Here is a 12,181-nt window from a genome sequence, read left to right as displayed (position 1 = left end):
CAGCCCTGCAATTCAAAACGATGTGGAAGACGCTGTCATCACAAGGCACCTCAGAAGCCTCACTAGCATGGTATTTTTATCTGAACTGTTTTGTCGAGTTCTAGGCTGCCTTGTACGAAGCTAATACATACAAAATCCATTCGACAGGAATCGACAAAGCTGCCTTTGATGAGATCCCACCCCCGCCCTCACCGTGCTCAAAGCAGGTTCCTGTGAGGAGGGTACAGAGGAGGAACACAGACGAGCTCAACAACCAGCTTGTTCTGTGCCAGGCATTAAGACACAGCCAACTAAATGTACAAGCTGAGGAACCAGCCATAAGGGAATTTAGGAGTCTTTGAGCGTGCGCTCTTTCAGACACTGTGAAGTTATGACGCCCGTGAAAACTTGCAGCTCCATGCCCTGCTTAGCAGACCACTGTGAGTCACCTGAGATGATGACAGCACCAGTGAACTATTAATAAGATGTAGTGCCAGACACATGACTCTGTCGTAACAGTGCCTTGTGTGCTAAATAGGAGAAGGGCTACGTACGTGCTTCACTTTAATGGTAAGACTGGTTCACATGATGATTGTCAACTCACATTTAGAACAAGTAGAATTCCACAGATTTCATTTAAACTGCAAACATTTACATTACATTTACATTTAAGGCATTTAGCAGACGCTCTTATCCAGAACGACTTACACAAGTGCTTTGCTATTTACCCAAGAATCACCTCAGCTAGTTAGAATAGACTAATAGATCAAAGATACCTCTAAGCTTTAGACATTACTAAACACAAGTCAATATGGAGACCATAGTACTCTGCTATTCGTCCAAGTATTCTCTGAAGAGGTGGGTCTTCAGTCTGCTTTTGAAGACAGCGAGCGACTCTGCCGTTCGGACACCCAGGGGAAGCTCGTTCCACCACTTCGGTGCCAGGACAGAAAAAAGCCTGGACGCTTGTTTTCCGTGGATTTTGAGGGATGGCTGGTTGAGCCGAGCCGTACTTGAAGCTCGAAGCAAACAAAATCCCTCACTGTGGTTTGAAGCGTCAGAAGAGTTTAATGTGCCTAGAAGCTACATCTCAAATATCATTACATAATATTCCTGAGATATTCTTTAAAGTTAGGTTTGAGAAGGTTTTGACATTTCTCTACAGTAGCAGTACACTTCACACCAAAAATGCAGAAATGTTGAAAGGGTGGATTTTCCCTTTAATTAGTGTTCAATAAAACAAATACATGGTGTAGGTATTACGGCGATGTAGACCACTGCAAAAAACACTTGAGAAAAGTCATGGAAACCAACAATGAGCCCTCAAAATCGAGGGTAGGCAGTGGGGATTGGAGTGTAGCAGTTTGCTGTCTTTCCTGCTCTAACGGACTTACTAAACCTGGGAATTAACTGATGAGTTGGATCAGGTGTGCTTGAGCAGGAAAAGCCCAAAACCATGGAATTGCCCACACCAGTTCAAAATAATTCAGTTGTGTTTTAATAGCAGGACTATGTGACCATTATATTTCTGTCATATATAAAAAGCTGGTGGTATTTTTCTACATACATGAACTATTGTCCACTTTTGTTGGCTAATACAGAGTGTGTGAATGAGTCCCTTGGTGGAGCTTGGCCTTCAGCAGATGTTAGGGCATTCTATAACCTATATTCAATTATTTTGAAAACTGTAATATGAAAATGCCTGAGATACAGTCATGCCCGAAAGTATTCATACCCCTGTCAAAGTTTGACTTAAATTTACTTTTATTTAACCAGAAATTATATTTTTGCCTGGAAATGACACAGGCATCTCCCAGGAGATAACATGATGATGTACAAGAGGCATCATTGTGGGAAAAAATATTTCTCAGCTTTTATACACATTTGAACAAAAAGTGGCATGTCCAAAATTATTCATACCCTTCTCAATAATTAATAGAAAAGCCTTTATTGGCTATTACAGCAATCAAACGCTTCCTGTAATTGCTGACCAGCTTTTTGCATGTCTCCACTGGTATTTTTGCCCATTCATCTTTAGTGATGAGCTCCAACTCTTTGAGGTTCAAGGGTCTCCTTGCCATCACCCTGATCTTTAGCTCCCTCCACAGATTCTCAATTGGATTCAAGTCAGGACTCTGGCTGGGCCACTGCAAAACATTAATGTTTTTGTCTGCTAACCATTTCTTCACCACTTTGGCTGTGTGTTTTGGGTCGTTGTCGTGCTGAAATGTCCACCAGTTCCCAAGGCCAAGTTTCTCTGCAGACTGCCTGATGTTGTTGTTAAGAATCTTGATGTATTGCTCTTTTTTCATGGTGCCATTTACTGCGATCAAGTTCCCTGGTCCATTGGCTGAAAAACACCCCCAAAACATTAGGTTCCCACCACCATGTTTGACAGTGGGGATGGTGTTCTTAGGGTTGAAGGCTTCTCCTTTTTTACGCCAAATGGTGCACACATCATTGTGGCCAAACAATTCAATTTTTGTTTTATCTGACCATAAAACAGAACACCAGAAGTCTTCTTCTTTGTCCAGATGAGCATTTGCAAAGGTCAAGCGGGCTTTTGTGTGCCTTTTCTAGAGAAGTGGTGTCCTCCTTGGCCTGCGTCCGTGGAACCCAGCAGTGTGCAGTGTCCGTTGAACTGTCTGCCTTGAGATGTCGCCACCAGCAGAGTCCAGATTCACCAGGATGGCCTTGGTGGTGATCCTTGGATTTTTCTTCACATCTCTCACTATTCTCCTGGCCAGCACAAGTGTCACTTTTGGCTTCCAACCACATCTTCTGAGATTTTCCACAGTGCGGAACTTCTTGTATTTTTTAATAATACTTTGCACTGTAGCCACTGGAACTTGAAAACATTTTGATATGGCTTTATAGCCCTTTCCTGACTTGTGAGCGGCCACAATGCACAGCCGCAGGTCCTTAGTGAGCTCCTTTGTCTTAGCCATGACTGTCCACAAACCAACTGCAGAGAGCTGCTGTTTTTCTCCTGTTGAGTTGATTAAAACACCTGTTCCCAATGAATCAGGGTAATTAGGATGCTTTAAAACAGCTTGGACTATTTGGAATGGTATAGAACTTTGGATTTTCCCATATACTGTGACAGTTTTCAAAGGGTATGAATAATTTTGGACATGCCACTTTTTGTTCAAATGTGTATAAAAGCTGAGAAATACTTTTTCCCACAATGATGCCTCTTGTACATCATCGTGTTATCTCCTGGGAGATGCCTGTGTCGTTTCAAGGCAAAAATATAACTTCTGGTTAAATAAAAGTAAATTTAAGTCAAACTTTGCCAGGGGTATGAATACTTTCGGGCATGACTGTATGACTTTAAAGGAGTAATGAAGCTGATTTTCCACAGATTTTCTGAAGACCTTCAGAACATAATGAAACCAACAAAAACAGCAACGTGAAGGAAATGAAAAATGAACGAAGGGCCAGTCTAAGAGACAACATCATAGCCAAAACTATTTCCTCCTTCATCACCACCTCACCGACTGGCTCTCAGCTTTATAAGTTTATAAGTGCTTTTAAAAGATCCAAAGTATGACTAGATTGACTTTGAGAGTGGTCTGTTTCAGGTGAATGCTCTCCATTAAGTTGCACATAACAAATGACATTTTCCTCATGTCCCATCTGCCACCTTTAAACATAGACTGATATGTCATTTCCTTCCACAAAGAAAAAAAAACAGCAAAAATGGCTATCCTGCCTGTATGTGATGGACTAAGCTTCATCTAGTTTATTTTTCACTTTCGATGATTCCATTCTGATGCCATTTTAGGTCTGCCACTTTACGCCTAATGTTCAGAGCCTGTTTGGCTATCTAAGAGAGAATGTGAACACCACATTACTGTGTTCTGTACTGCAAAAGATGATGACAGCAACAAGGCAGAGGAAAGGAAGCAGTAACATCTGGAAAGTAATTGCATTTGTTTTCATTTGTCATGTAGGATACACAGGGTAGAGTTTAGACTTTCCGCCCGAGCCTGAGGCCGGGTCAGGCCGAGATTTCCCACCACTTTCCTCAGGCCCTGTCGGGCTCAGGAAAATGGTCTGTGATGTGGGCCTACATTTTTTAAAGCTATTTTTTAGTTTCTATAAAGCTATGGAGTGATAATCACAATATAGCAAAGTAAAAATGGACACTGTGATTGTAAACAAGGTGCACAAGTTAGAATGTTATGTTATAATTACACAGCTCTGACCTGTGCAGAGCTCAACGTGAGCTCCTCCACTGTCTGCATTACACTTGACCGGCCCGGTGGCAACCTGTTCGGGTAGGGTCAGGCTGCAGTTTGTGGACCCGATCTAAGCTCTAACACAGGGACAACGTTTACTTGCATATTGCATCTTGAGTATCAGAGTTATATCTGAATAAGACCAAGCGAAGTAAAAGTGCAAGTCTAGACGCACCCAAGGTGCAATTAAAAGATACAGATCCGATCATTTAAACCACTTCAGGAGGTGGTCTGAGACACATTTGAGCCACACATTATAGCAGTGTAAACACATAGGTCTCTCCAAGACACATCTGACAACCAAAACTCCGGTGATAATTGCCATACAGCAATCAAATTTCAGTCTAACTGGAGACGCATTTGCTTACCATGTGTAAAGACTAAAATCTGATCAGGATATAATCCAGATACCAGTCACATGAAGTGACACTGTGAAATCGGGGTCAGCTTCTTTGGGGCTGATGTCTGCAAATGGTAGGACAATTAGGACTGTGCGATTTATTGTACTGAAATTGGACAATTGGTACCTCTGCGATTTATTTACCACAAAGTGTTGAAAGTAAGGAAAATAATAGTGCATTTACTAAGTAGTAATAGCACATGGCTCTGTTTGTTTCTTGTCTGTCCTAGCCCCTCCTGTTCATTAGTGTTCCCACCTGTGTCTGCTCTGCAGCCACGCCCCTTTGTTAGTCCCAGGTGTCCTTTGTTAGTCAGTGTATAAGTACCCCTTTGTTTAAGCAGAGTTTATGTTGAATGTTGCTGGAGGTTCAGTCAGGGTTGGACTGGAACACAAGTTACTAGTTATTTCAGATCTATTACAAATTAGGTCCTACACAGTAAATAGATAGAGGGGACCTTGGCAGACCAACATAATAGCAAATTTATTCATTAATACAAGCACAATCAAGTTATACAGATGCTGTTGCAATACAATAATGAGAAGATGACATTTAACTACAAGTTGACTATAGTACCTAAAAAACTTGGAATTGATAAATGGAAAAATTAACTTGTCAGTCTGTGTTGACTTGCTTACTAGAATGTTCTGTGAGGATGACTTCAGTGTGTTTACAGCACAGTCTAAAGGAGCAGAAGTAAAGCGGATTTTTCACTGGACACCCAGTTTGACCAGTAAGTGTAATGTTTCAACAGTAAAAGTGCAGTTCATGTATTTAATTACAAAACTATTTCAATTTCCATTAAATAACAGTTCTGGAGTTCAGCTCTGTTTGCCGCTGAGATTAACTAAACCTACTACCATTCACATTAACCCCTGAGCTGCTGCAAAAGAGTCAACACATAGTGATGATTTTAAAAAGAAGTAAAGTAAAAATGGTTTGGTATAAGTATTTGGACTCAGCCCAGACCAGAAATACTACCAGGTCCAGCACATCTAACTACACTAGCATTAGCTGGCTGGCTAATAACTAATTAGATCACATTGGCCAATTTATACTAACACAGACATCAGATTTAACGGACAAAAACAGAAAAAACAGAAAAGAACACTACATGCTCAATAATTGTTTGATAAACTGACAGTTTTAATACAACTCAGCTACATGTATTGAACAGAAAGTCTGTTCTAGCCAACCACGCCTTCTTACAATATAGCAGAATACTGTTTTACAAACTGATTTCTGAAAAATGTGCTAATATTAACACAGGGAGAACAAACAAGTAATTAGCTTTTTAGTGTAAGCTAGGTTGTGTGTTGCTACAATTGGGCAATACGGATCTATTTCTGTCCAACAGCAAAAAAAAGCCAATGTTGACTACCTATTGAGCAGGAACAGAGCAACATCTGCATCACTTTTCGTGCCTTTCAACAAAAGGATAGTTAGCTTAAAAAGCAAATCACAGATGAGAGATGGAGGTTCAAAAGTACTTTTGAATCTGGTAAAGAAGCTCTCTGTTCTTGGCTTCATCCAAATACTTAAAACTTCTTTTCCTGTCTGCTTACCTTGGTTTTGCCTGATATGTAGCAGAGTTGATCAGGCAAAGTCAGGGAATGGAGAGAGGAAAGAAAATCTGATTCGCTGATGCATCCTTCCTTTCACTTTTCAGAAGGAAAGTAGCCAAAGAATATCTTAAGCTTTAATTTTAATTTGTAAGCACAATTAAGAAACCATATAAATTATGAAATACATCACTCCACTGTTTAAGTCACTCCACTTTCCAGTAATTAACTACAGTTATGGTTATCGTCACAATCATGCAGCTCCACTCTCTTTTCACATCTACGTGTTTGAGTTCTCTCCATTAAGGATCCTAATAGCCATGTATCTTGGATATGGTATGTTAAAGCAAAGAAAACTTTTCAAGGGTAGTGCACAGTCATGATGACTTATGGTGCAGCAGGAAGGCAAACTCTCTTGCTCTCTTTCTTTCTAATGGAAGTGCTGGGAAGGCAGGTTGAAGGCCATGATTAACAGGCAGAGCAGGTGCAGATAAGTGGAGGTCAGACAGTGGATATCAGTGGTCACGAATTACTCTGCCTCTCGCTAAACACACCCCTTTATGGATTCTTAACTCTAACATCGTATTTAATAATACAGCATCTCATCACACTCTTGCTTAAGTATAGGGCAGTGGAGCATTTTTATTGAGAAGGCCAAATAGCCCTACTATTAATCTACAGAGCTTATACATGTATAGTTCAGTCTGCAACAACTACAAATAAATTTGGGAAATGGTCCTTTGTCTTTAATAGTCTGTGTCTATAACAAAAGTATTTCATTCCAGTCCTGGAGGGCCACAGTCCAGCACACTTTGGTGATTTCTTCAGTTAATCAAGTATGCTTTATAAACCTGGCCATTAACAGAAGAATTAAAGAAGGTGTGTTTGAGCAGGGAAGTCAGCTCTGGACCCCAGCCCTCCATGACCGGGAATAAATAGTCCTCATCTGTAGTCACACTCACGGCTGGAACAGTTCTTACCCTTAATAAATATGGTTGCTGTCATATGCTGTCACATTTGTCGGATTATATTTATTTGGGGCAGTCAAATAAAAAAAACACCCCTATTTTCATCAACTTGATTGCATACGTATTGTCTTGACCTAGTTTGACTCCTCAAAACACAGATTGTATTTCAGCTTGAATCCCAGCCGCCGGCACAATATAACCCATCATCATTACTTTATTATTATTACCATTACTGCTGCTAAGCATATCTATGATTACATCACTGTACCTGAGCACATCAACAGGTGTATGTGGTGTTAAGGTGACTGGATACCATTTATTAGTAATTTTGTATAGGGTTTAGTAATGGCTTTGACCAGAGGAGGGTGAGTCCCATGATGTGAGTCTTGTGAGGTTCCTAAGGTTTCTTCATCCAGATTAGAGTGAGTTTTTCCTTGACACTGTTACCATTGGCTTGCACACTTGGGGTACATGTTTTAAATTTTGCTGCTCTTTTGTCTTATGTCTGGAATTCTGTAAAGTTGCTTTGTAATGAGATCAGATCTGTAAAAAGCACTATTTGAACTGATTTGATTTGATATTAATTTGAAATGTATATATATGTGAACCATTTAAAGCACTCCTATTTTTAAGGGTGTTTTAAGTGTGCTGGTTCTGGAGTTGCTCTCCTGTTTGTGCTTACCTGTAAGAATGTAGAAGTGCTAAGTCGGGCCTATGCATTCTGAGGAAGCAGGCAACAAGTTTGGACTCAAGGAAGCTAACTACCTTGGAAATGTCTTCATAATCTGCACTGAAAGGTTCCCCAAGCACTGAACCTTTGGAACAGAGCTAAGAGAGAAAGAAAAAGAGAGAGTGTGTGCTTAAGACTTTACAGCAAATCTACGTTAAGCTAGGCTTATCCTGGATTGGCTAATATTTCAGACTTGTTTGTCTTTTGTGTTTTTCACTTACAGCAACATTTATACAGAGCTTCTGTGGACCGCAGCAATACCGTTTCAACTGCACATCTGTTTGATTTTACTTCAACTGCACATCCTTTCATTATTTTCTGCTAATTAAAGACCATTCAACACAAACGTCTAAAACAAGGCTGATTCAGATTAATACAAGACACAAAAAAAAAGTCTTTCTGGTGCTTGAAATGGTTCTTTGAATACCTGGTACTGAGCTGACGGTAACTAACTCAGGCAGGTATCAACCACAGACAAACTCAAAGTATACTCTAATTAGGCTCTCCACATTATCAGGACAAGCAGGAATGAACAATCCACTTGAAGGGACTTTCATGATCAGCTCTCTAATGTCTTCTAAGAGTAAACAAAGACTTAAGTGATTTTATAAAATGAGAAGGGGAAAAAATAAGAGAAGATTACCTTAAACGTTGAAAATCAATTAAAACTCAGTTTTAAAAGTCAAGTAAATAAAATGCTGGTGGATTTCCACCATGCTCCATACATTTCTCACATGGGAAAGGGCTTTTTCATGTCTTACTAATAAAAAAAATCCTTGTCATTCAGAACCTCTTGTCTTTTGTTGACAGACCATGAATGTACATTACTATGATGTTCACTGGACTAATGGATTTGCAATGAGGCAGAACTAATTATTTGTTAGACATAAACTACTTAACAGTAAATAAAATATGCATTGTAGAGAGACCAATCCTCAGTTTTCTTTATTGCGATGGATATAGGACCCAGAGGTTATTCATAGCTACACATATGTTTCTAGTTTTAATATGCAATGCTAATATTGATAAAACAGTGGTAAATCTTAAGTCTTCCTGGGTAACTGTCATGGCTGGTTAGGCCAGACACTGAGGGATGAACACTCACAGAGATGGATCCAATGCAAGTACTTTTAATAACAAAAAGGGTTACAATACAAAGAGTAATTGAAAGCAAGCAATGCAGCAACTAAAAGGGCTTAAACAGAAAAGCAACATAAACTTGACAACCGAACGGGCGAACACAAAAGCACACCTGAGACTGGGGGGGCTGTGGGAGCTGAGATGGGTGAGCAGGATAGGGAAATCGTGGAAAATCCAAAACAACCTTCCAGGCAGTGCCTGGGGAGACTACGGGGAAAACTAAGGACACGAGTGAACCAAGCAGGCATTACTCAAAACTGGGGGGGAGAGCTGGGGAACCAGCCACTGAACCATAAATGGCTAGGCCGACCAAACCTGAAGACGCAAAGTAGAAGAGGGTCGCCTAGCTGGAGCGAGAGACAAGGATATATCCAGGGAGCGAGCGAAAGCGTCTTGCAAAACCCGAAGTTCGAAGCAAGGTCCGCTCGAGGACCTGAACTATGAACCAAACCGTGATCCATGTATAGAACCTCTCAGGCTACCTTAAGGCACTGAACTTACAATTCTCGGCCACGAGCTCAGTAGCCGAGCTCCTTAAGTACTCCCAGGCCAGGTGAAACATATTCAGCAAGAACATGTGAGAAAACAAACAAACTAAACCAAACACATGAGTATAAACAAAACACTGAACCGACACAGAGAATCAAACTTCAACGGAAACACAACAAAAGTCCTTAAGGGAGCCTGTGGGCCGCAGCTCGAGTCTGCCCCGGGGGTGAGCGTGATGACGTGGACCTGACAGTAACTATTTTGTCTTACAACGCTCTGCATTGTTACTATATGTTAACTATTGGTAAACAACGTATTAGACAATCTGTTTATTTCTGTTTATTTTTACGTAGCTGTAAAACATAGAAACCCTCTGGACATCTGGTACTTATCGCCATCTCTATGAACATGAATTTCACATCACTCCACTGTAAAGGACTGTGAGTACATCTTATCCAATTAATTAACTATTTAGACAACTGTACCATATTGTTTTAAACTTGTACAAAATATCTCCCTCTATATAGAACAGTATAATGCATTTGTTTATGAAGTGTGTATGAAGAATTTAATAAATATATAAGAGACAGGGTAAAGTGAGATGTAAATCAAGTACCTCTAGAGCAGCAGCGAAGTGACTGGCTGCGATGGCATATTTCTTCAGCCGGTAGTGTGCGTTGGCATCTTGTAAAGCTACATCGAGCCATTTGTCAATTTGAGGCAGAAAGCCGAGATTAGGTCCACTTGGAGGCCCCACTGTTTCACTGCTTTGACACATTAATTGTGAGGAGGTGGTGGCTGGGGACTGGGCAAGCTTGTGGGTAATGTTCTGTTCGTCACCGTACACTAACTTCATCTCAACCTCCACCAGGCTTTTTAAAGAGATGCGCGGCATTGGAGACAGGGGGCTCTGTTCATTAACCGCCCCCGCAATCTCATCTACCCATCCATCTCTGCTTCCAGTGCCAGTCTCCTTTCTCCTTTTCGTCCCATAACTGTCTCTCTTTTTCCTCTTGCTTTTGTTTTGCCTCTTTTTCCTTGGCAGTGGTTTCTGGGAGGTGGCAGCCGTTAGATCCTCTCCATGCACTTTGCTTGGGCTGGGCTGTGCTGTCTGCACCAGTCCCTGGAGCTCTGGGTTTCCATTCGAATTTGCCATGATGCACCTGAAAAGAGATTGCAGATTTAAAGTGAATGTCATGCACTCTGCAAAATGGCCTTTATACAATAGAATCACATACACATAGACACTAAACTAAACTAAAGTCTTTCATAAGAATTCATTTTCTTGTAAGCGAAAGGGCAGCTTTCTAAGAAATCACAACTAACAATCACAACTGTAGTATAATAATAGTTTCATTTTAAAGAACACTCTGAGTCTGAGGTATGGATACTTTAAAATACTGTCCAGTACAATTAAAAAATGTTTATTTTCTTTTTAAAACACATGATAAATAAGCAAAAAGACAAGAGAGGCAGCAAAATGTTTCTTGATTTTTTTAAATTATAATTTTACATACCCAGCTCAAACGCACATTAACCCATTGTGTAGTGAACCATTGGTTAGCAGTCCAGCAATAAAGAATTTATACATATATTGTATTGTACTCCTCCACAGTTTTTTAATAAATACTATATTATTATTATTATTATTATTATTAGTAGTAGTAGTAGTAGTAGTAGTATTATTATAACACAACAAATATACTATCTGGTCAAAATTAGAATCTATATGTTTTTCACACAGCTTTTTTCCTAAATGCTAAGTGCTAAAGTTTTTGTACATATGTTATAGATGACATTTGTACTCAGGTGGACAAAATTGTTGTTACCCTTGTCAATAAATCAATAAAAAAATCCACAATAGTGACTGAAATAACTTGACAAACTGAAGAGATGGATAATATGAATGGTAACCAAAGAGCCCAGAACAACTTCCATAGACAGTGGAGGGCCAAGCCATAAAGCCTCTTTGAGAATGTCCTTTGGATTAATGAGGCAAAACTGGAGCTTTTTGGCAAGTAACATCAGCTCCATGTTCACAGATGCAAAAATGCATACAAAGAAAAGAACCTCATGTAAAAGCCGATTTGCACCAAGAGCCCTTCGAGCTTCAAGTACGGCTCAGCTCGACCGCCATCCCTCAAAATCCACAGAAGACAAGCGTCCAGGCTTTTTTCTGTCCTGGCACCAAAGTGGTGGAACGAACTTCCCCTGGGTGTCCAAACGGCAGAGTCGCTCGCAAAGAGTCTCTAATACTTGGGCAATTAGCAGAGTGGTCTCCTTATTGACTTGTGTTTAGTAGTGTCTAAACTTAGAGGTATCTTTGAACTATTAGTCTATTCAAACTAGCTGAGGTTTTTCTTGGGTAAATAGCAGAGCACTTTTGTAAGTCGCTCTGGATAAAAGGGTCTGCTAAATGCCTTACATGTAAATGTAAATGTTAAAACATGAATACATACACCAAAGTAGACAATTTTAATAAACTGTAAATCAAATGTTATCAACATTCCAATGTTATATTATTAACAAACTAGCAGTGATGTATATTCGCATTATTTTTTAAATGTTTTTAGTCTAAAGTTGTAAAGCTGTTTTTTTCACACAACAAGCAGCATTTGCATGTTCCTCATTCATTTTCAATAAGACGTGGGCGGACAGGCATAGCATTGCA

At 40.0% G+C, this 12,181-nt stretch overlaps 1 protein-coding gene across 1 annotated transcript in view; it reads right to left on the bottom strand.

Annotated features, from left to right (window-relative positions):
• Positions 1-12,181, bottom strand: part of LOC140538536 (spermatogenesis-associated protein 16-like) — a 135,117-nt gene that overhangs the window by 46,440 nt on the left and 76,496 nt on the right. Inside the window, exons 2-3 of the mRNA XM_072661127.1 lie at positions 10,127-10,673; positions 7,834-7,979 (exon numbers count right to left, since the gene is read on the bottom strand). Coding sequence (XP_072517228.1) covers positions 7,834-7,979; positions 10,127-10,673 — 693 coding nt within the window. The remainder of the gene's footprint in view (positions 1-7,833; positions 7,980-10,126; positions 10,674-12,181) is intronic.

This window comes from Salminus brasiliensis, chromosome 17 (genome assembly GCF_030463535.1).
Source record: "Salminus brasiliensis chromosome 17, fSalBra1.hap2, whole genome shotgun sequence".
Classification (NCBI taxonomy): domain Eukaryota; kingdom Metazoa; phylum Chordata; class Actinopteri; order Characiformes; family Bryconidae; genus Salminus; species Salminus brasiliensis.
Note: the sequence above shows the minus strand (reverse complement) of the source record. Positions and strands in the feature narration are given on the sequence as shown.